The following is a 25,436-nucleotide window of genomic DNA, read 5'->3' as shown; positions in this document are numbered from 1 at the left end:
AGTTTAGTTTTTCAACTTTTTTCTAATTTAAAACAATAATGAGAACTTCGCTCTCCTTCAAACCATTTTTCCTTGATCATAAATCTGCTCCTTTTGATTTAAAGCTATTTTATGATTATTTTAGTTGAACTTGTTGAGTTTTAGATGCATGCTCAGGTGAGATGTTGTTCATGTACGTACAGTATCTTTCATAGTTTTAATTTTTCACTGTACCTTGGTTAGGTCAGATCCAACTTTCATCCAAAATAATCTCATATTTAAATTATTACCAGTTTTTATTTCAATAAATTCTTATTGTCTGTCTAATGTGTATTTCTACTGTTTGATCAAAATTTAGTGAGTTGTTAAACTTCCTGTATCAATTCTGTTCTTCTTGTAAAAGCTAGCAAAGGGTAAAACATCCAGGGGTTGAATACTTGTTGTAGGAAATGACAGTTGTGTTTTTTTTCCAGAAAAAATGTATTGCTTGGGGAAGAAAAAGCCGACAGATGTGTTTAGTTTTTATATCACTTTCCTTCATTCACCAAATACTGTTCTTTTTGTATTTGCTTTTGGTTGCACATTTTTACTGTTTTTATTTTGGATTTTAAAAAATATGTATTAAAAAAATTACATTTTAATTTTTGCATCCCTACTATTTAAACGCCAGAGGGCGAGATATATTCATCTTCCTCTCTGAAAACATTTCAAACTGGCAACTGATGCCACTCCTTATATCTGTGTTTTTGATATTTCTTATACATGTTATTTTTTTATTGACATTGGAACCTAAGTCAGTTCAGAAATTCCCAGCCTTAGTTTCAAAAGGTACAATACTAGTACTGTTAGTAACATATTGATATATGCTTAAAATATCCCTGTGTGCCTTGATACCGATTGAGAAGATACAGTTCTCAATCTGTATCTTTGCCACTAACACTCATTTTTGTCATTCTCTTTGAATTGGACACAGTTTGGAAGTAATTTTCATTTTTCAAAAAATTAAAGCTCCATTAGTACTCCAACTGGACAATAGTAGACAGCAGTACAACAAAAACCCCTAAAAGGATTACGTTGTGCAGTTAACATTTATTTACACTTTATAAGACTTTTATCATGAGGTTTGCTTTGTTCTGTACAGGATTTCCCTCTGCTGGAGGAAGACAATTCATATTAGGTTCCTCCAGGGCTTCCTCCCGGAAACGCAGCTGAAACAATGCATCCACAGCCACTGGCATTTCCATTTGAAGCCTAAGGATATCTTTAGGAAACACAGTGGTATTCTGCTTTCCCATGTCTGTAAGAAATAACAAATGTTTTAGTATTTACTAAACTGCTAGCTGTTTCTTTTAATAACCTTTTAAATCATATATTTATTTTTAACTGTTTGCAAACGAATAGTCATTTATCCCTCTTGAAGTGTATTTATATACTTTTATCTTTTTAGATGTGGTGCTCTTTGTTAAAGTCTGAACTAAAGCAAAAAAGCACAGGCTAGTAACGATGACCTTTTTGACTGTCACAAATACAGAAATGTGTTAAATTTTGCATCACCAATATTTATCTACAACTAAATCTTGTATTTTTTTTAAACATTGCAAATAATAATTGTTATTATTTTAGACCCCAGATATTTCTTATGCTGTATTAAGGGGCATTAGGACCCCGAGGCTGAAACGATTCCTCCTCCTCCTCCTCCGTATCATTATTGATCCGACAGGCTGTTCAGATAGTAAGCCGGACAGGATGCGAGGAAAAGATAACCTGAATGTTACACTTCTGCTGCGCACCTTTCCTTTCTGTGAGGTTCTGTTTATTTCACAGAAATCTGTCTGCTAACTACGGACCCGCATTGTTTGACGCATAATTTATTTAAAGGAGAAAAAGCCTCGGTTTGGTGCCGTGGCATTTTTACAGCTTATAGAAATCACACCATCGGATCTGTCATTCATCATACAGCAGACTTTCAATAACCTCCACGGCTGCTGATAGACGCACCGTGTAAGCTGACTTTGCACTAAGCGAAACGGGCTCTCTCCACTTTCAGGGGAAAAGTTGATCATTCCTGCTGGACAGGCAGAAAGTGGCGGACACGGCATGTCTCTGAGCAGAGGTATCGAATTCGAGCACTTTGAGGAGCGAGGCAGGACCCAACGGACTCCAAAGACCAACTCGGGCACTGGGTCTCACACCAAGTCCAAAGGCGGCGGTCTCGTGCCCAGCCCGGCGCACAGCACGCACTGCAGCTTCTATCGCACGCGCACCCTGCAGGCTCTCACCTCGGAGAAAAAAGCCCGGAAAGTGCGCTTTTATCGCAACGGGGACAAATATTTCAAAGGTTTGGTGTACGCCGTGTCCAATGACCGGTTCCGGTCCCTGGGTGCGCTGCTCATGGAGCTGACGCGGTCCCTGTCGGACAACGTCAACCTTCCCCAGGGAGTCCGGATGTTGTACACGGTGGATGGGAGCAGGAAGATCACCAGCCTGGATGAGTTATTGGAGGGTAAGGTCGATGAAGATTCACGGTCAAATTTCAGGACACGGGATCCACAATATAGCAACTCCACAATACACCGATTTATAATGAACTAGATTGAATTCATTTTATGGTAGAAAAGGTTTTTTTGACCATGTAGGTAAAGATGCAAATTTAAAAATCTAATTGGCATACTTTAAAAGACCAGTTCCTCGTCAAGTATTTACACACTTTCAACTTTTTAGCATTTTGTCACAGTACAACCACAAACCCCAAAGTGGTGATTGTATGTGACCACGCTTCATAACTGTAGCTAGGTTTCCATTACAAATGTGCGCAAATCTTTGCGAACGTTTTGTAAAAAATAATAATAAATTTTTTTTGCAATTGTGTTTCCATTAAACAGGAAATTTAATTAAGATCAAAGGTGAATAAGCTTGTTCATGACGTCATTCAAAAAAATCATAGCTGATGTAAACAGTTAAATGAGATATTTTAGCGCTTGTAATCTATCAGCCATCAGAAGAGATGTTTCAGGCTGTGCAGCGAGAAGCTTGGGAAATTTTTGTCAACGATTTTACATTGAGGTTTTTAGTTCTATTAGTTATTGCGACAAGCGAATACCGTTTTCAAGTTATATAATGGCAATGGGATAGTAATCCAAGAACACATTCTCAAAGATCAATAATCTTTAAATTCCAATGAACATTTAACATTGGACCTGAAGGTTCCAGTGCTAAATTTATGCAAAATATCAAACATAAATAAACAAAACAACAAATAAAATGAATTATGAAGTCTAAAATTGTCCTCCAAAAGTTTCAGGCCATGCACCAGACTGAAGACTTTTGTCATCCAATTCATGGTAGATAGTCACCCAACTAAACGCAACTAGCCACTATTCACCTCTGCTAACAAACCTGTGATGCCTTCACAGAGCATCTGGATTTATGAGTTTAAGTTACACAGTTTGACTGTGTTTACTAGTTAGGTGACTTCTAGATGAAGTTGTTGCACTGACCACATTATATATTATTAAAATTTGTGTCATTTTCATGCAGCTTAAACGTTATGCACTTGCTTCTTTGTTTACCATTTAAAATTGTGTGTGATGTCACTTAATGTAAAGAAGTTCAAGGTGCAGTAATAGTTTTGCACCGTATGTGTCCACAATTTGACGTTTTCCTTTGATCAAATTATCTTTACTAAGATTTTTCTACACATATCTTGAATAATTCACTGTACATGTTGAATCCAAAGGAGAACAACATCATTGTTAACATATCTACCCTGACATGTGACCTAGTGCCACACATGCAGATGGCCTCCTCCTTAATGGTCTGTCAATGTGCACAACTGTCAACCCACATCACAAGTCATTTAATTATCAGCAAGCCTATGTGAGTGTGAATATACTGTGTGAACCACTTAGTGTATGCCTTTAAATCTGTGTATGTGTGTACCTACTTGGACTTTCCCAGGAGCTTCTTTGCTCCAAACTTCTTCCATTCAGGATTCATGGTTTACAATTTACCTGTAAATAAACATACTGAGAAAATAGCTGCACCATCGGGCTAAATTTAGTTTGATTTGTTGTCAGTAGGAGACCAAATGTCAATTCCTAAAGTCGGATACAAAAAGTACCTGAGCTTTTGCTTTTCTTTTTTTGTGCAATTGACACAACTCTGTGATTGGTTATTAGTCCTGTCAAACCCTTAAACTATCTCATCTGCACTAAAGCCAGGCTACAGTCCACTGGAACGAAAAAAAAAAAAAGTGTTACTGCTTGATGACACCTCAGGATTCACTGACCTCTTACTGGAGTTATTATTGTATACCGGTTTATTTTTATTTCACCTCCTCCTAACTTCTGAGTCTCTGGGCTGCACTCATTTCCTGTACCAGTTCCCCAGAGACACTGTGAAGGATTTAGGCCAGCTCATGATCTACATACTAAAATGACACTAGTTTGGCATATGTAGAGCTAAAGTTATTTAGGATGCCAGCGGCTGTTTCTTAAGCTAAATCTCGATTTTTTTTTAAAGCAGTTTTTGTTTCAGTTTGAGTAATAAAAACTAAACCTTTCCTTTGTTTACTCAACCCTGGGACACATTAGTGTGCAGCCCAACACTCTGACCCTACTGAATAGAGCCAGCTTGGACTTTAGTGTGCAAACCCAATCAAGCATCATTCCCCTGTGTGCCCCTTATGACTGGGCAGGATTGCTAAATGAAACACTTAACATTTAACTGCTCTGCTTGTAAAATATGCAGGAAGTATAATAGATACTGAACTGATTTTAGAAAGAGCTTTTGTAGTTTTCCTCTGGTGTGGCCCATTTGTTGGTGTTGGTCTTCTTTAGAACTGGGGTGACATGCTCTATTTTACTAGTTTTAGAGAGAACACAAGCAGCAGTGTTCTGGATCAGCTGGAGCAGGGTTTTTAGGCAGAGCTGTGAAGACACTGCCCCTGTAATTAATGCAACTAAACTTAAACGCATGGATGGGTTTCTCTACAGCTTGCTGGGATTTTAGTCCTTTAATTCCACAAATGTTTTTTGTGGACAGAAGGTGACAGAAGGCTGACTTTGTTATTGTCTTTATGCATTTCTAAATGTTCAGGTCACTTTTCAGATTTCGGTCCTGATCGAAATCTGTCCAGGATTAAAAATCTTTACGCTGTCCAAATACAGCGTCCAGCTGTATTTGCTCAATCTGTGCTGATTCTTGGTTATTTCTCTTTTGGTCCAAAAATAAATAGTAAGGTTTCTAATTAGCTGAAGAAAGTTATGGCCCATCCAGGTATTGCTATGTTTTAGACAAGGATGGTATAGTTAAGCAATTAGCTGTATGCATGTGAAATATACTTGGAAGGTTTGCTATTGTTAAACACTAGATACATTTGACTGTTGTAGCTTATGGAATGATTTAGTGAACTTTACTCTTAATCCAAATAACTAAGCTAATCTACTCGCTGCTAGACTATCTTAATTAATAGTAATCTTACATCACTGTACAATGAGGTATTCAAATTATATGCCACCACAAGGATATAGCAGCAATATGGCAAGAGAGGAGACTTGTACATTTGGGGTCAAAAATTTTTTGTTTGGAACTGAAAGCATTGCCAATGGCAGACACAAATTCTGCATTATATATAATTTGCCAAAACAATACAATTAAAACCCACTGCAATTGGTTTAAGAAAACATATTTCAGGCAAACAAGATCATAATAAAACATTTTAAGTAAAGATACAACAATTAAGATTGGCAACATACTTGAAAAACAACAAAATTACTTTGGTATTTTGGATTTGCTTGTATGTGGTTATGATGATGTGCCACACATCTTGCACTATTGTATGGTAATAAGTACACATACCTGCAAACTCCATGTATTGATTGTGTAAAATTATGATTTTTTTCCCAGGTGAGAGCTATGTGTGCGCCTCCAACGAGCCATTTCGATGTGTAGATTACACCAAGAACATCAATCCCAACTGGTCAGTAGGCATCAAGACTGGTACATCGCGCTCCCTCACTTCCCTCAACCAGTTGAAGAGCGAACTACAGCGGGAATCCAAGGAATTCATCAGACCTAAACTTGTCACGGTGATTCGCAGTGGCATCAGGCCTCGCAAAGCGGTTCGGATTCTCCTCAATAAGAAAACGGCACACTCCTTTGAACAGGTTCTCACGGACATTACTGACGCCATCAAGTTGGACTCTGGAGCTGTGAGAAGACTTTACACTTTGGAAGGCAAGCAGGTAATGTCGTCTAATGAATCCTTTCCTCCTCTGGTTAATATGTGCTTCCCTAGTAGCTGCTGAAGAAATCCTCCAAAGTCTAAATACAGGTTCAACTCAGTAACATGGCTTATCGTCTGATGATGATTCAATTTAAAAAGTTAACTCAAACTCATTTCAGCAGGATTATATACTTGAAGTTTTTTTCCTTGGTAATGTGGCTCATTATGGCTTTTAGCCAGTGAATAAAATGACTTTTGATCCAGAAATATCAGTCTACTGAAAAGTATGTCAGTGCACTGTAGCGTGTAGGATTTTTCTGCATTCCATCATTGCATGGATGCAATGAGGCTGTGGTTCTGCAGAGCTGCTGGGGAAGCCAGTGTGGATCTAGTAAGGGGTTTTAAAATCGTCTGCTTTGGCATCTCTGCTTCCTCCCATATTTGTGTTGACAGCCCATATATTCGCATTGTAGTTTAGGTCAAGAAATCTTTTTGGCCTATAAAGCACAGTGAAGCAAAGGTCAGTAAAGAAAGCATTCCTACTTTTTCAGTGGGCAATTACCAAAATTAAATTTGCATCACAGTAAAAACTCGCCAGCATAGGGAAGCATGAAGTGTTGGAAAGTTTCCTGGTGGACACTTGCACTGACTCTAGCTACATTTGGGAGAAATCAGCACTAAATGTTTGGGCATTGTTTGTGGTGTTCCCCAAGGATTAGTGCTCGGCCCAAAGTTTTTTGTTATGTACATAAGCTATATATGTAAAGCTTGTGAAAATATAGCAGGTGCATTATTTGTAGATGATACAAATATATTTTTATGTGACTGACAAGAGAAAAAGACAGTGTAAACAAATAGAGAATTTAAAATTATTCCATAAGGCTCTGTACTGTATCAAATTTGATCAAATATTTAAACAAAAATAGGTTAGTGCGTAAAATAATGTAGCTTAAATTTTCAGTGTTAGGTTAGTTGAGCTCCCTGTTTTTTCTTAAATAAAAAAGAAAAAAAAAATCAAAAGATTTTTTGAGCATTTGGAATCGATTCAGAATGTCCAGCTCTGGGAATTGTGATTTCCTATAGAAAGGATTTTTTTCTGTACCTCTAGTGATTGAATCACCCAGGTCTCGTCTTACTGTTATGCCTAAACACATTAAGAATTTCAGGCTTTTTAGTTCCCAGTAGATATTTGAACTAATAGGAAATGACGTGATTGATGTAATTGGTTCAAGAAAAACAGTTCACCATCTTTCTGATTCAGCACTTAGTATTAATCTGATTCTGACAATGTCCAAGAATCTCCATGGACAGGTTTATTTTTGACATGTGTATGACAAACTCTTTGGGCTCTTGGTATGGTGTTTCTAACACCCAGCAGAACAGTGCAGCATTCAGCTGTCAAATTCCAGCATAAGAGCTCATGTAAAGAATGTGATGCACTTGTGCTTTGTAAAACCAAACCGTCTGCAGCAGCTAATTACAGACTTCGGCTCTCCCTTGCTTAGACTGTAACTTTGCATGTGTTGCCAGTTAAAGAGACCAAGGTTTTGCCTTCGCTGTTAAAGAGACTTGATATAAACATGAACCCACTAAAACCCACATTTTAGCTTTTTTGATTCAATTACAAAGCACCTTATGTGTCTGCAGTATTTTGTCTTCATCCTGCCTCCTTATGCTTTACTGCAGTCATTAAGCTTTCCTGAGCCACCATCTCATGTAGTAGTCATCCTGAAAAGTCAAACCCACACTCCCCTCCTACGCCATGTCCCCCTTTAAGAATCCATCTGCCCACAGATATGTGCTCACACACACACACTGGATAAGCCTGTCAGCATGAGGGTGTTCAAATGCAAGGTGGGAAGTGGGATAATCAAGGGATCTTCTCGTTTGTCTTCCTCCTTGTCCACCTACGGCTACAAAGGGATCATTTCTGTTTGTGTATGGGTGTGCCAGAGTGCAGTTTAATTATGTAAGTTTAGCTTCTAAATAGAGGGTGTGTGTGTGGTTGGTGTAAAAAAATAACTGTTTGGAGCAGCAGAGAAACTGATGATCACAGCTTGAAACAGTATAAAAACAAATTGAGATAAGTTGCAGCTCAGACTTTGAAGTTGGCTTGGTTTTTTTATACTTGTGATTTCGGGAATTGCACACTTAAAGCTGCAATATGTAACTTTTTATTATTACATTTTTGTTAAAACTGTCACTATGGCATGGTAGTATGGTATGAGACAGATCATTTGAAAAAATTGAACTCCTCTGCTTACAAACAATGAAATCATACAACCAATCACAGCTATGAAGAGGACCATAACACTGTCAATCACTCTCGTGTATGCGATAGTAGAGCTAGTTAGAATAGCCACCGATGTCTGTAGATCATCAGTTTTCCTATAAAAGTAAGTTGATTTTCCACCATTAGCACATTGAGCATCATGTAAACAAAGTTTATTGACAGCAGTAAGTCCCTCCTCCTGGCTCTGATTGGTTGTTTTTATTCTGGAATTGTGCGTTTCTGCCGATGGCAATAGTAACAGTGGGAGAAGGTGGAGGAGATCGATCGTTCACAGATTATCTTCCTCATATTATATTGTTAAGACATAGATACAGTTTTAATAAATATGGAAGAAACATATTTTTCTAAAAGTTCCACACTACAGATTCAACAGTGAGATTTGTATCAAACATACTGATTTTAATTAACATGTTTGTCACAAAACCATTGTGTAAAAACGTTTAAAAACTAAGCATCATTTAAGTATTGTCTACATTGTGTTAGTCGAGTGCATAAAGTTCCAATAAAATGTGGGTAAAATTCAATGGGTATGAATGATTTGCATGGCATTGTATGTGTTTCAAACCTGCACTTATTATATGTTGCAAATTTGACATGAGGATTTCTGATTGATTAGAACCTTAAAGAAAAAAATTTTTGTTGTTGACCTGACGGTTTGTCTTGAATTACCTCCGGGTATTTTGTAGAAGCACATTTAAAAGTTTAATATTTTTGACAAGTGTTTTCTCCACTAGATTTCCACCAACAGATTTCAGATTTACTAAAATTATTCTACATTATATTCTAAAGCCCAACATTTTCAAACAGTTTTTAATTAATCATTACTCACATAAATCTTAAATATTGTTTCCTTTCTGCCAGATTACCTGCCTGAAAGACTTTTTCGGGGATGATGATGTGTTCATAGCATGTGGTCCAGAGAAGTACCGCTATGCCCAGGACGACTTTCTGTTGGGGCATAGCGGTAAGGCCTCCACAGCCCTGATGACTGGTACGTTCTCTTAACATGAACTACTTACAAAAAAGGCATTTTTGTCTTTCAAACGAAACTTGAGTGAACTTTAAAATGCACTACAATTTACAGGTGAACTTAAAATGACCTCCTCTAAATTTTTGAATGCACTTCTTGTGTTTTGTTACCATTAGTTCTCTCTCTTAATCCAGACTCTGGCTTCTGCTGCCTTCTTTTCATTTAAGCAACATGTAGTTTGTGTATTTTCTAATTCAATTGCCTTTTTTTAATGCCTCCATTTCTGCATTCTGATCCATGTTATTCCAAATTCGAGAATTTTGTATGCTTGCTTAGTACCAGTGTGTTTAATTAATTGACATCGGTGCTAGAACGCTGACTCAAAGTCTCAGAACACAGGCAGGATGTGACCTGGTTTAGCAATAGTGTCCTTCAGTCGAGATGAAATCAGCTCCAGGGAAGGAAAAGGGAGTTTACTATTGCTGTTGTCTGCAGCAGTGACATCCTGTCTAATCATTATATTTGGTCAGGTTAGCTTACAGTCCAGAGGCATATCACAATGTATAACTGCTACTCAGGTCAAAGAACAAAACTCAGAGACACTTTGCAGCTTTTGCCCCACTTACACTCCTTTGCTCCACTTATAAGATTTATGTTTAAAGAAACAAAAAAGATGCAGCACTCCCTGCTTTAAGAGACTGCTATTCTATTTCTAAATATCTCTAGCAATATTTATTTGTGTAATATTCTAGTTTTTTCACCTGAAGTAACACTTGTGTATGTGTATATATGGTCACAGGTTTTTTAAAGTATTTTTTCTGTGTACAACATTTTGTCAGTGTCAGTAACTGCATTTCCATGGGCCATAAAATTGCACAATTTGACATTTCTAAAATAAATTAGGATGAGGTGGGTTTTTGGAATTTATTGAACTTGGCTCATTTTGCAAAACTGCATGGAAACACTTTTTTTTGCATCAAATGAGTCACATAATCAACAACCAAATTTTACTACTGGCGAAAACCACAAAGATGATGATGACAGGAAGTAGTTGGAGAGTCATAGCACGACATGTTTTTCAATGACTTATCACATGGACAAACTTAATTGCATTTCTTACTTAATAGAAAAACAGTAACTGTGGTTTTTTTTTAAGTTGGCGGAATATTGACAATTTTGCACGATTGTAATAGAAATGCAGCTACTGTCATATCTTTATGTAATGACAAAGTAAATCTCTAAGTCTACACTGGCCAAGCTCTATTACTTAAAGAAAATGCTGAAATATTTTATACAGCTGAGAAGTATATTTTGTCAATTTACATGTACATTGGAAGGGGTTGGGTGTGTTTTCCTATATACGATAATTAGAAGAGGTTTTCAGGCTAAACAATGTAGCAAGAAAAATAAAACTTAAGTAGGGAGTTTGTAATCGGTGGGTTACCATTTCGAACCCCTGCTCTGTCTGTCTCAGTACCTTTGCCGTTGTGTCCTGGGGAAGACACGTCATGCTTGCCTGCTTTTAGTAGCCACAAATGGTGGCCCCCAATTGAATAGCACCCTGGCGTCTGTCAGTCTGCCCCAGGGCAGCTCCCAGGTAGTAAGCTACAATGAAGCTGTGAATGTGTGTATTAATGACTGAAATGTCAAATGCCTTGGAGTACTCAGACTTCATAAAGCACTGTTCAAGTGCCAACCATTTACCATTTACCAACAGAAACAGCTAAAGATTAAAAAAATAAATAAAATAGCTTACCTGCAACCTTTCAATGGTAAATGGAATGTACTTAAAGCGCTTTATCAAGCCCAGAGGACGTCAAAGCACTTCACACTATATTCAGTCATTCACCAATTCACACAGCTGCCCTGGGGCAGTCTGAGACTGCCATACACCAGCTGCCATGAAGTGTCTTGCCCAAAGATAGACGGATGGAGTGGGCATTGAGCCGGCAACCCGCCAATTGCAGGACAAACTTTGCCACCATCTTCCCCGAAGTTAAAGCTTTTATTCAAAAGGCTTTAAATTCTTGTGTACCATCTATGTATTCTCGACTTTTCAGGAGTAAACATTGTTCAACACAGATTGTTAAAGTTTCTTCAGCAATGATTGAGTGTTGCATCCAGCATTCATAATGTTTCAGCACACATACAATATATTTCCGCCCTTCGAACAATGCCATATTGAGTCTTTTATCTGCAACCTTTGGTTCCTTAGAATGCAAAGTCCTAAAAACATCCTACAGTCGATCTACTACTCCAAACTGGGCCGGTAAGAGCCCCAGACCTTCACGACGCAGCAAGTCCCCAGGGTCTGGTGAGAAACACTTTGATCCTTTCTGTTTTAGAACATATTTCCAAAATTGATTGTGATAATTTGATTTTTAAAAATTTAAGAAAGTAAGAGGCCTTCTTGAGTGATATTCTTTTGCAAAGTAAGATATTCCATTTTTGAAAATAGATTTACACATTTAGCCACATAGTGTCTATAAAGGCAGTTTTAGGCCCGACCAGCAAAAGCCCAGTGGTCAAATTGTATCATCAATTGCTCTCTGACGTATTTGACCCCTGTGACCTAAACAATAAAACAGTGTGTCCAAAGACAGAAGACATGTTGCTGCATCTTGGCCTCCAGCACTGAGTTTTTGGTGGATGGTGTGGGCATGTTAATGATAAGGTCACTAAGGTCAATCCCAATCCAGCCCCCAATAGGGATGCATCCCAATATATGGTGGGTGTGGTCTAATGCCTTCACAGTACCCCCCAAAAATCTTTAAAAAAAATATAAATAATCTCCAAGCCATCCTTGGACTGTAGTTATTTATATACTACTCTGAGTTTAAGTAACACATTTCCTTGTTTGTTTTTGTTGTACTGATGTAGTAAGGAAACCCATTCATCACTCCAGTTTGTCTTCAATCAAGTCCCAGGGTAATGCTTTAAACATTACAATTTATTCTTTGTGTAGCTGTGCAGTTGAAACCAGATGTTAACATACACAATAAAAAGACACTGTTTTCTTTAGTATTTTTCTTCAGTGTATGTAAAAATCTGGTTTCTACTGTAGCTAAACAAACTGTTTTTGAGGTCGATCAAAGGATAATATGTCTAAGCCAGTGGTTCTCAACCTGGGTTTGAGCGAACCCCAGGGGTTCGATGAGTCGGTCTCAGGGGTTCGGCGGAGCCTCTGCCGCGGAGGTAAAGACACACTTCTGTAMAGTCGTGATGACGCCCCTCTTTGCCATCACTTGCTGCAGAGGATCACGTTACATTGCTTAGCTAATCAGAGCTGCGGAGGAGCCCTAATTGAAGGAGCTCCACTCTCAGCATGGATTTGAACTTTTATCTTTAATTACTTCAGCAAAGCTCACTGTTTTTACCAAATTTTATAGTCTAAATCTGCTCCTTAGTCACATCTTTTCGGGGTTGGTACTGTCTCTAGTGGTGTGGGGGTGGTTGGAATAAGAAGGGTTCGGTGAATGAGCATATACAACTGGGGGTTCGGTACCTCAAAAAAGGTTAAGAGCCACTGGTCTAAACATTTCTTTACAGTTTTCAGATACATTGCTGTAATAATGTTTTTATATTTGTACATACTGAAGTAAAGTTTCACAAGTATGCTCCTTGCCTTGGAAAGTTAATTTTGTACTTTGACCTTTTGCCTCCTTTGTATGACCTTTCTACAGTAAACGGTGTCTCAGCTCACAGGTCCACTAAATCCTCCACTCCATCTCCCACCAGCCCGTCTCCACAAACCATTCCCCGTTTAAAGGTACGATGGACAGTAGCAATACATCCAAAACACCCCATCCTTTAGATTGATCAGTCTATTAATTAGCTCTCACAGAGGTAACTCACTATTTGTTGTTTTTAATGCAAAGTGGCCTCAAAAGATGTTTTGAAAAGTCTGTGCCTAGATCATTCTTATCTGGAGAAATGTACAAATAATTTAAAAATATTATATTTTTTAAATTATATTTTTCCCCTTAGAAAATTAAGTTTTTAGTAAAGGAGTCAAACTCACCAAAGCAGTCACTTGTTTAAATCTGGTGTGTTGAGCCAGGGACACATCCAACACATGCAGAACAGGATGTAAAATGGCATGTTGCTGCTGTCATGTATTTTTGCCAGAATTTGAGATTATATTTTTTTAACCATGTAGTGACAGTATAGTATGAGACATATAAATCCAGCTTCTCCACCTCCTCCCTGAGCTACTGCTACACTCTGAAGAAATGCACTGCTCCCAGTCTAAAACAACCAATTAGAGCCAGGAGGAGGGGCTTAGTGCTGTCAACCAACCTCGTGCATGCCACTTAATGTGTTGATGGTGGAAAATCAACTTATTGTTGCAGGAAAACCGTTTAGCAGTTGTCATTGGTGGCCATGCTAACTAGCCTTAGCATTCATGGCAGGCTATGTTGTAGTGAACCAGCTGTAACTTAGCAAAGAGCAAAGTAATGTGGTGAGCACGAGTGTGATTAACAGCAGTAAGACACCTTCCTGCCTCTGACTGGTTGTTTCTGACTTAGTGGTGTGTTTCTCCAGTAAGTACTGGGAGCACTGGGAGAAGGCAGAGGAGCTTGATTTTTTTTCCCCCCACAAATTGTCCGATACTGTCACGACATAAATATTATTTTAACAAATATGTAAAATCCTTTTTTTTAATAAATGTTACACCCTTCAGCTTTCATAACATTTTCAGAATGATGAAGCCATCAGGCTCTGCAGTTTCTGTATTTTTGTCAAAGATGCACCATTCCAAATGTGTTGGCTAATGAGTTTTTGTGATGTACTGATAACTACAAAAACTGCTGATAAGAGAATAAAGTGAATGAGGAAGCATATGAACGTTATAAGAACTCCGCAGAGCGCTAGCTTTCACTGATTCACCTTCACTGGTTGACATGGATGAATATATTAATAAGAGAAAAAGAAAAGCTTTTTTATGAGCCTCACAATTAAAGCATGCTTTGAATCCGCCCTGAATTCCTGCTGATATGACTAAAAATTAAAACAATTCATTGCAGTAACATGCATTATGGTGTTATTTACAACTAATTGTAGATATAATACAGAAATTGGTTGCCTGGTTTTAGACGTTTACTGCTTTGCATTGAGGCATTGTCACAGTTAATTTGATTAATAGCTGCGATGCTTTAATGTGAAAGATTGAATTGGAGAGGATTTGCTCCAGTATTTCAGATTTGGCTGAATTTTTAATGGCTTACATTAAAAATGATATGAATTTATCTTTATATGACCACTCTAACCTCACCTTGTTGAAGAGATGGCATTATGTCTCCATTTATTTAGAAGGGATCATTCATTTTATTAAGTACATATTTATTTTTTTCCTAAATTATTTTAAAAAGTCTCCTGATTCGTCTCTGACATTAAGGTAAGAGCTGGAGGAGGATTTTCAGCTGCTAAAATAGCTCTAATTTTATTCAACTATATACTTTTGAAATATTTTTCTTCTGTAAATACCGATCAGTCGGAGTTCTCTGTTGTACCCTACAGTTACCGCAGTCATTTCAAACATCCTCCCCTAATGTGAATGGGAATAACTCCATAAATAACCACCTAGAGAAAACAGTGAGTCCAGAAGGTAAATCATCTCATTTATTAATCTGGAACAACTTTTTTTTTTTTTTTTGGCAAAGCTAAATACATATTGATTCTAAACGAATATTTCCCTCCACTTTTCAGTGAATGGAAACCAGTACCCAGAATCCTCCAGCATCTTGGATAAATACATTGTTGGCAAGGTGATTGGAGATGGGAACTTCGCTGTGGTTAAAGAGTGTGTGGAGAGGTAAGAGGATAACACTGGAAGTGTTAAATGTATATTTGTCAGCAGGGAATCAACACCAGCATCACATGGTGAACAAAAACACAAGCTACAACTGGCCATTATGATGTGGCCATTATGATGTCCAACTGTTGTTCTACAAGCCATAGAATGTTGGCTCGTTCATTCAGAATTAGCATGCAGACTACCAAATAGGTTAAAACATGTAAAATAGTTTTCATTACATTCGGTTTGTTTTTGCTGAATCAGTTGTTCAATGCATTTTTTTGTACCAAGTTCCTCCTCACTACTTACTTCATGCACTGTAATGTCATTATTTCAGATCTAGAATCAGTCGAGTTTTTTATTTTCTAATCTGGAACAAACTTCCAGAACATGTAAAACTGCTGAAACTGCAGTTTTACATGCAGTTTCAGTAACGTCTTGGATCATTACTGAAGTATTTGATTCCTGCTGAGTCTGTCTGTTTCTGCACCTCACATTTTAATGATGCTATCTTTTGAATTACACATTTTATGGTTGCTTTAGTGCCGTTTTTAATGTTCCCTCTTATTGCTTTGTTTCTGTTCAGGTCCACAGGGAGAGAGTTTGCTCTCAAGATCATCAACAAAGCCAAATGCAGTGGAAAGGTTTTTCTTCTGAACCGTTTTTATTATCTTCCTTTAATTTTGTTTTTATATGTCCCAGAATGACACACACACTGAAAGAGTTGTGGTATGCTTGCGTTCATCTCTGCGTTAACACCGACAGGTACAACTGTATCACGAGAATCTTTGGTCAATACAGTCGGGTTAGGGCATGTTCACTCATGAAGACACACTGACTGACATACAGATAGATAACACACACCAAGTTATTTGGTCTGCTTACTGCAATAAAGATTTAGTTTGTGAAGTGTACTGTGCTGGCAGAATGTATTTGCTTCATGCAGATTTCTTTCCTTTTTTGTTTCAGGTTGTCTTTTTTTTCTCAAAATAAAGAAATACAAGTCACTGATTTTAGGATGATTTAATTTATAAAACGGAAAAATGCTAAAAGCTAAGATCATAAAAAAGTCAATTATGGCAGTGATCATATTTTGGTATGATTTGTATAGTCATAGGCTTGGTTTAGTTAAAGTGACATGACCCTTAACTGCTGAAAAACCCTCAAAAGTGGCTGAATTAAAATAAGTCTTCTATAGTGACGTAAGAGGTTAATTCCCAGGTATCGTCAGCTGTGTTTCCATTACAAATGTGTGCAAAATTTAGTTGATATTTCGCTTTTGAGAAAACACAATTTTGCAATGCGCTTTTTCTACCAAATAAAAAATGCAATTAAAATTACGTGAATAAGTTCATGCAATAAGTTGTTAAACATGCAGCGCCACCATCCTCCTAGTACTTCCTGTTTTCTTTACCTTTTCCGCTAGTAGTAACATCCAGCCATTAATCACGTGACTTTGTGATGTGAAAAAAATGTTTCCATTGCAGTTTTGTAAAATACACTAATACAGCCAAAACACAACTCTCATCCTAGCAAAAAAATACTTTTGATAGAAAATTGCTTTTTTTTTTTTTTTTTAATTGCCATGTTTCAATTAAGCAAATTTGGTTTTGTAATTCCAATTTTAGCAACTGTCAATGGAAATGTATTAACTAATGCCTAAACTGGCACAAGCAGTTATCTGATTTAGGACTTTTATTTCCTTAAACACAGGCCCAGGTTTGTTAGTTTATTCTTCTAAAAAAAAAAATGTAACTGACAAAAAAAAGGAACATTAGCAACAAAAAAAAGACTAAATCTGGAAGAAATGCTTTTCTACATTCACATGTACAATCTGTGCTCCAGGAACACCTCATAGAGAATGAAGTTGCTGTGCTGCGCAGAGTGAAACACCCAAACATCATCATGCTGATCGAGGAGGTGGACACGCCCTCTGAGCTGTGTCTCGTTATGGAGTTGGTTAAGGTCTGTCAGAGGTATAAATTAGGCCAACATCTGGTTTTGATTATGTTTGGATTTGTAACATTTGTCTTTAAATTCCTCACAGGGAGGGGATCTGTTTAATGCCATCATGTCCTCAGCAAAGTACACAGAGAAAGATGCCAGCACCATGGTCTACAACCTGGCTGCAGCGCTGCTGTATCTGCACAGCATCAACATCGTCCACAGAGACATTAAACCTGAGAACCTGCTGGTATTACACAATCATTAAAAAATACAACAAATGTATCTTTTTTTCCCCTTCAACTGGGTGTTATCTTTTAGGTGTTTGAGGATCCACATGGCTTCAAGTCGCTGAAACTCGGAGACTTTGGCTTGGCCACAGTAGTGGAGGGGCTGCTGTTCACTGTATGTGGAACCCCAACATACGTGGCTCCAGAGATCATCACCGAGTCGGGGTAAGCTGGATGTTTCACTCACGGTAGCCGTGTTTCCATTACAAATGGAATGTAGTTGTGTTTATTCTATTAAGAAACAGTTAAAATCACATGTGAATAAGTTTGTTCCTGCGATGAGTCACTAAGAAACATGCCGTGCCATCATCCTCCTACCACTTCCTGTCTTCCTCTTCTTCGTGGTTTGCACCAGTGGCAACATCCAGTTGTTGATCATGTGACTCATGTGAGCCATAGATGTTAAAAATGTGTTTTTCTATTACATCTCACTGTAACCTTTGCTGTTTTCTTCCAGTTATGGTCTTAAAGTGGACATTTGGGCTGCAGGTGTGATCACCTACATCTTATTGTGTGGCTTCCCTCCATTTAGAAGGTTAGTTCAGATGCAATTATATTCCTTCTACTTTATAATTATAAAAAGGGACCTGTTGGTTACTGGGGTTTGATTTGTCATCAAAATGTTAAAGTAAAGAATGGCTTGGGTTAACATTCTTCTGATGCATGTTCATATCTTCATTTGGGAAGTTCCTTTTTTCTTGTGTTTTAAAGAACATGTAGATTTTTGTAAAAGGTTTGTGTTGAATCACTTATTTGCCATTTTGGATTGTTACATCAATTTCTAATCTTAAAATTCAGCTTGTGCATTTAAAAAGGTGGCTTGTATTATTCCTTTTGGTTGGATTTGTGTGGATGTGTATTAAAAAATTTGTTTTTAATTAACAGTCATACACAATTGGATATCATCTAATTAAACGTTTTAAAAAACATTTTAAAATATATACATAAATGTTTAAAATAAATATCACTGTATATGAATACATAAAAATAAATACAACAAAGTTAATGTTTTTAATAAATTAACATCTCAAAGTCAAATAACCTATAAAGCCTGCTGTATTATGATGTTGGTATCATTTAATGCAGCATTTAGACGTTTATTAATAAATCCTCTGTCTTTTAATAAAGTGAGAATAATCGGCAAGAGGAGCTGTTTGAACAGATTCTTCTCGGGAAACTTGACTTTCCTTCTCCTTACTGGGACAACATCACTGACTCAGCTAAGGTTGGTACACAACACTTTGCAAAAGTTTAAACAACCTTCAATATTTGGGATTTGTTTTTTTAGGTTCTGTGTCCATAAAGGACAGAAATAGAATCTGACAAAAGGCACCCTCTCACCAGAAACGAGCCCGAATTATTCCAACAGGGACCCAGCGGTCATAACAACGGGCCTGGTACCTCATATTCCCAGAGTATCCCCCACAGGAATCCCAGAGGAACACAGTGCAACGCCTTCTCCAAGTCTACAAAACACATGTAGACTGGTTGGGCGAACACTTGTTCACCCTCCAGGACCCTGCTGAGGCCGCAGAGCTGGTCCAGAGGTCCACGGAAGAAAACCAGGAACAGAAGTCCGTTTTTCACTGGGTTTTGCTATTTTGTCGTACATTGTGATACAACAAACCAAGCTGTGGAGAATAAAATTGTTAAGCACAGCTAATCTATGAATAACTGGGTTTTTGTTCAGGTGGTTTTCTTGTGAATCTCTACTCCTGATGTCTGTGCCCTTTTACTTCCAAAAGAAAACAAGCAGGAGTTAAACCTAAGTAAAGTATGTGCATTTTACGCGGTTTAAAACATGCCCAAAGTTGTAACTATTTGCAGTAGCTACCTTTCATTAGGCAAAGTTTGCAAACAACTGGTTTAAAAACATTTAGGTGTAGATTGGAGCTAAACTATTGCTCTGGTTTCCGTTCAGGATTTGATCAGCAGGATGCTGCAGGTGAATGCGGAAACTCGAAGTACGGCAAAGGATGTCCTCTCACACCCCTGGGTCACGGTACTCCCAGAGAAAACATTCCAGTCTCTCTGCATGCATGCAGAATGTCAGCCTGAAACATGGTGGAGTTTCTGACTGAAGGCCATCTCTCTGCTGCACACAGCACGATGCAGTGATGAAGACCAACATGAAGACGGAGGTTTCAGGTAAACTGAAGACGCACTTCAAGACGGCACCGAAGCAGAACAGCACCGCAGCTGGAGTGTCCGTTATCATGGTAAGCCGATGAATGCATCGTCGACTCGAACATGTGGAAAACATCTCTAAAGCTCTTTCTAGATGTACTGAAAAATCTTCTTACCGTACTTAAGCTTTGACATGGTTTCATCAGAGCCGACATGCAGCTGAGGAGGACGGTGAATGTTTGACCCCAATTCCAAAGACTTACTTGGAAAAAATGTTTCCCCCCCCCCTCACCATCCAAATGGGCTATAATGCCACATGGTAGATGACCTCAGCTGCTGTGGATGTATCTGGCAGGGCTTTAGGGATGAAGAGAAAAAAAGTTGCAGACTGGACAGCCGAGTATCTCAGTCATTCCTCACATTTCTGCTTGCTGTCCTGAATGTTCTCCTTCCTCAGATCATTCTGTAAAACTGACACACTGAAAAATAGCTCAACATGTTGTTGTGAATCTCATTTGACAGTTTGAGGTTGAAATCCAGGTTGAAGCTGTGGCTCCTCCTCTCCTTCCTCCTCCTCTTCCTCCCTCACACCTGATCCAGGACAACAGGAATTCAAAGCCTGCCACACATTTTACCTCTTCCTGCACTTCCTTTCACCTCCCTCATCCTAACTCCTGTCTTCCTCTCAACCCATCACCTTTTTAATTGATCACTCACTTCTCACCCTCCCTCCCACCTTGACATTATTTATCCTCATCTTTGGCGTTTTCAGTAACTTCTGCCTCACTGCAGGCTTAAGCTTCCTAATTGTAACTCTGCTCCTACACTCACATTCTTCACCATTTCTTACCTTAAAAAACAGCATTTTGTTTAACGAGTTGACATAAACACTATGATGGCTTAGTGAGGTTAGATAGGGCCCTAGGATTTCTGCAATGTGGAAAATCTAGGAGGAGTTGCAGAATTTACTAAACAAAATGGAATCCACATGAAACATGGAATTTCATGGAATTAGCTGATACACTTTCTGTATTAATAAATATGGTTAATTTTATGTAATTCAGACAAAAATACAACAGAATTTGGAAAATGATAAAGGGCTTTTGCTGAGGTGAATGGGTTTAGGTTTTTTTTAAATTGTTGGTACATCGTTGCCACCTTGAGGAGAAAAACAGGAAGTGCTTTGAAGTGGCCAAGGATCTTAATGGTCACTTTGGATTGGTGCAGATAGAGGTGCATGCAGGTTTCTACAAGTTAAACTTAAGACCTGTTAGGAATGAAATTTCAGACCAACACATTCTCAGAAACATCCAAATGATCAGAATAATGATGAAATCTTTTATTGTTATGAATTTAGTTATCAAAGTTCAAGCTCATTAAAAACTTTACATTATCTTAATAACCGACAAAACATTTTCTTAACCCAAGTAAGAACATACAACATTCAGCCTCAACCTCCATCTGAGCTCACCTCCTTTAGCAACAGTCACGATTTCAAGGGTTTTCCAAGGACAATGTTTTCTTTTTGCAAAGTGAGAGTAAACTGGGGCTTGGAGAATAAAAAAGAATGAGGACAACAATGTAGAGGCTAAAGAGGACAAAGAAGTCACTGAAGACAATCTGGCTTTTACGCTTCCACTTTTCTTTCCTCTTAATTCCTTCCTGTTTTTCTTCAAACATACACCTAAAATCTAATGTGGGGATTTGAAGAAAAGAAATGTATGACCTTGAATTAAAATATTAGTTTTAACATATTTTAGGGCCTTAAATTTTGATTTTCAAATTTAAGACATTGTGGGAATCTTGATATTACTTTTGAAAAATGAACAACAGTCAGTGTGACTAGTAAACAACTGGAGGGATTTTTTCCCCCAGTGTAGGTCGATAAGGCAAACCTTGCATGCACAGAAACTCGGTTCTGGTTCTTTGACTATAACCGACTCCATGTTGAAAACTACAGAAGGTTAGGTTCTTTACATTAGGACAATTGAGTCAATTTTTTAAAAAAAAGTATCAAGTTTCAGGTACAAAACACAAACCTGATAAAAAAATAAAAGTTTGCATTCTTAAGTTATCTTAACACTTCAAACAAAAAATATAACCCAACTACATATGCATTAATTACAATAACACAAATTGTGGATCAAAGCAGAAACTTTCATTACTGCTTCGATGAACAGAATAGAGAATCATTACCTCTCAGAGCGTTCCTAGTTTTTATTCTTTGTTCCTCTTCCTTGAGAAAAACACACAGAAAAATTTTTGCATTATGCATTTCAATGTTTTCAGTTTAAATTTAAATATATATATATATATAATTTTGTAGCATTACAAATTGTAAGCAGGCCATATTTACTCACCTTTGAAGAAACTCCAGAGTTGAAGCCAGCTCAGATGAATAATGGATGTTGGAACAGAACATCAGGTACACGGCAGAAAATGTCCTGCATTGTACCTTCCTATGGATAAGGGTATGACAGACTAATTGTTGAGGAACAGCATACGAAATAGATTTACCACAGACGATGATGGCCGACATCAGAGCCACTTTCGCTGCCAGACAGGTTTCATCTACACAGACTCCTTCCCATCGAAGAGGCTGAGCAGAAACAGGAACATTTGCTCCACTGTCCTCACATCCTCTGAAGTCTTTCCTAGGTCTGAGGGAACTTATTCTTCCTGTTGACACAAACGGTGGTCAAGTAGTTGAGAAGCCTTTTCCCCTTCAAATCCAAACTACACGTCAATTTCTTGTTGATGTTAATCCCAGGTAGTTTCATGGAGTGGACCAACATGCTGATTTTATAAACCAAAATGGCCACTCCTCTCTGAAGCATTTGAACGTTTACCCCAGTTGACATGGTGTGAGAAAAAACTGGACTTCTTGAGACATTTCACCTCCCATGGTTTTGCAACAAACTGTTGAAACGTCTGAGTTTTTTCAACTTTCTGCTTTTCTGCAAGGCAGCAATTTTATAATCTAATGCATCCATAAGTGTCCTGTGTTACTGCTCCCTCTTCTAATTGGATCTCATCTGAGTTAGTCTAATGTTCTTGTTTTCTAATTTTGGGTTTTGAAGTGCGCCTCACATTTTCAGTTCTCTTCCATAACTGTTTGACCATGGAGTGGTTGCCCGTGGGTTCAACATCTCCCCCTCTGTTACAGCTGGGATATTTTGCCACCATTTTGTTTGTGGCATCGGTTGAATGCTTTTTACATAAATGAGGGCAATTTTCCATCAGCTCAGTCACAACAATCCAGGCCACCTGCCTCCTCAGTTTTGGGCCTGGTGTTTCCCCTCATTGGAATCAAGGATTCCAAAGCAAATGGATTTTGTCCTCCAAACAGATTTAATATTTGTTCTCCGCTCCGCACTTTTCCAAAGATGGCACCAGCTGTGGCTCGTTGTTGACGTCAGCCGCAGCGTGAACGTGGAGCTCGCGCTCCTCCCGCCGTCAACGCATCATCCAATAGAAACGATCCTCAGCTCGTTAGATGTTCAAACTTAGATGTTTTAACATCTAAGTTTGATTATATTTACATGTTGTTATAAAAACAACAAACATTTTGATAGTTTATAAAGGTTACTGTGAAATAAAACATATTTCCAGTTTAAAATATTTTTTCTGCTGTGATATTAAACCGTTTTATGTCAATTTCACCATATGTTTTGTACAAGCTACACCAGATTTTATTTAGGGAATTCAACATAAAGGGGGTTCAACACATTTGTGATCTACACTTAATTACTTTTGAAAAATATATTTTCCCCCGCTTCACAATTATACACTGTATGTCAGTCTATCATATAATATCTCATAAAATGGAATAAAATTTTTGGTATAGCAACGTAAAAATATGTAAAAAAAGAGTTGAAAGTGTTTTAATTCTGTAAATACCAACCTGTCACATTTCGTGTTCTGTCTGTGCCACTTCATTTTTTAAATTGCATGTAATTTTTGCAGAACACGGCTCTAGACAAGGAGACCCTGCAGCTCTACGCTCTGAGCTCTGAGGAACCGGTGGAGCTGAGCTCAGACGTAGAGAACGTCTCGTCTGCTCTCCCAAACGAACTGGCTTCTCTCACTAAACAAGTATCACGTGACAAAGATCCAAACTCCACAGAGTCTGTTTTCCCAACCGTGACTGCTCATCCTGGGGACCGTCAGCGGACAGAGCCTCTTCCTGTTCCTGCACGTTTGCTTTCCCCCTCTGCTGAAGTTTTCCTTCTTTCCTCCCCTCCGGAAAAAGAGACACCTCCTTCATCACTCTTTCTGACTCCCTGCCTATCTTTGGATCCCTCCTCGCCCTCTGCTCTTCATCTTTTCTCTTGCGTGACTCCCTCTTCGACCCCATCATCTGCCAACCATCCTGCCCCAGACCGCTCCTCTCCCACCAACCAGACGTCCCCGTGCCCCATCTCCCCCACCCCACCCTTCGTTTTCTTCCCACTCTCTTCTCCATCAAAACAAGCTCCCACTTCGCCGTCTTCTGTCCAGCCAACTCTGTTCCCTTCTCCTCCTTCCACGCCGCCGGCTGCTCCCCTTCCCTCCTACCCTCTACTAGCTGAAGAACTTTTAGAGCAGATCTAAAGTCCTGATGCGTTCCAGTCCAGATGGAGCAGCATTACGTTGTGGATCAAGAGGACAAACTGTCAGTGTGAATTTCTCACCAGATGTGAACTGAGCCAGAGACTCTGGTGGCTGCAGCATTCATCCGGACGCTTCGTAAGGAGTCTGAATGTACATCATGTTTATTTATTAAAATGCAGACTGTCGTGAGTTTAGCACTCTGAAGTAATATGTTACTGTATCTCATCAAGCTTTTCTTTCTGGACCTCTCTTTGCTTTCCTGTAGTTCACTAGTTTAGTTTATGGAAAAAAAAGTTGATGAGTTGTTGTTGCAGATAAAGTTTAGTTTGTTTCTAATACGGATGTTCAAGCAAATTTAACCTTTACTCCATAGTTGTTATTCTTGACATCAATAGTTCAGTCTTCCTGATTAATAAGTTACAATTCAGTTTAACCTGGATGAAGTAGCACAGAGTTTAATACGTCAATAAAGAAATCTGTCCTTTAATTGGCTCTTACTTCTGTGCATTTATTTAGAATTAAGACGAGCAACAATCAGGTTGATACTTATATCTAGTTTTGTTTGAGGTCAGATCTGATGATTCCAGTTCAGTTTCAACCTGATTTCCTTTTCTAAGGACAATGGTAAATGATCTGATTTGAAAAGCACTTTACATTCACACACTGATGGAGGTGAGCCACACTGTAGACACAGCTGCCTAGGAGCAGTTTTAACAGAGCGAGGCTGCCATGCACCAGCGCCACCAGGTGGTCAGAGGGTCTGTTGACCCCCTCTGACTCCACTACCAGGCAAGCCGGGTGAAGTGTCGTACCAAAGTACACAATGACTTAGATGGACAGATTGGAGGTTCAAACCAGCAATCCCCTGGTTACAGGACAAACCTCTATCCACTGAGCCACTGGCGCCCCTACAACATATTTACAAACTATTTGTGTGAAAATGAAACACTAATGATGAAAAGGGAAAAAAAATGTCAGGTTCATTGATGGAGGTCCATGTTGTGAATCTTGCTGGGAGGATAGGATGGTTGTTTATGTATCAAAGCATACGTCACTAACCTTTACCAAAGTGCGTCGACATGTTTGTGATGCATTGCCACATGTAAATGTCGACCTTAACGGAGCGCCTGTTGCACTGGGCTAGCTACTGTATGGTTAAGTTCTAACAGCTTCTTAACAGTTTCCACTGCTTTAATGATGTGTGCTTTTATTTCAAT

At 38.4% G+C, this 25,436-nt stretch overlaps 1 protein-coding gene across 2 annotated transcripts; it reads left to right on the top strand.

The window, feature by feature from the left end:
* The first annotated feature begins 1,684 nt into the window (after window positions 1–1,684).
* On the top strand, window positions 1,685–24,706 carry dclk2a (doublecortin-like kinase 2a). Of its 2 annotated transcripts, XM_008397269.2 has the most exons (17): window positions 1,686–2,482; window positions 5,887–6,224; window positions 9,360–9,489; window positions 11,684–11,782; window positions 12,349–12,396; window positions 13,152–13,237; window positions 14,989–15,076; window positions 15,178–15,283; window positions 15,852–15,909; window positions 17,111–17,230; window positions 17,313–17,459; window positions 17,531–17,664; window positions 17,957–18,034; window positions 18,628–18,724; window positions 19,421–19,501; window positions 19,605–19,718; window positions 23,593–24,706. In XM_008397269.2, the coding sequence occupies exons 1-17, from the start codon at window positions 2,077–2,079 to the stop codon at window positions 24,217–24,219; spliced, it is 2,757 nt and encodes a 918-aa protein (XP_008395491.1). In that variant the 5' UTR covers window positions 1,686–2,076; the 3' UTR covers window positions 24,220–24,706. The 2 variants fall into 2 exon arrangements, with proteins under 2 accessions (XP_017160693.1, XP_008395491.1); XM_017305204.1 differs by lacking the exon at window positions 13,152–13,237 and having other exon boundaries at window positions 1,685–2,482; window positions 12,349–12,395.
* Window positions 24,707–25,436: the final 730 nt, after the last annotated feature.

This window comes from Poecilia reticulata, linkage group LG1, assembly GCF_000633615.1.
Source record: "Poecilia reticulata strain Guanapo linkage group LG1, Guppy_female_1.0+MT, whole genome shotgun sequence".
NCBI classification, from domain to species: domain Eukaryota; kingdom Metazoa; phylum Chordata; class Actinopteri; order Cyprinodontiformes; family Poeciliidae; genus Poecilia; species Poecilia reticulata.
The sequence above is the reverse complement of the archived record's forward strand: the minus strand, read 5'-3'. Positions and strand labels throughout refer to the sequence as shown.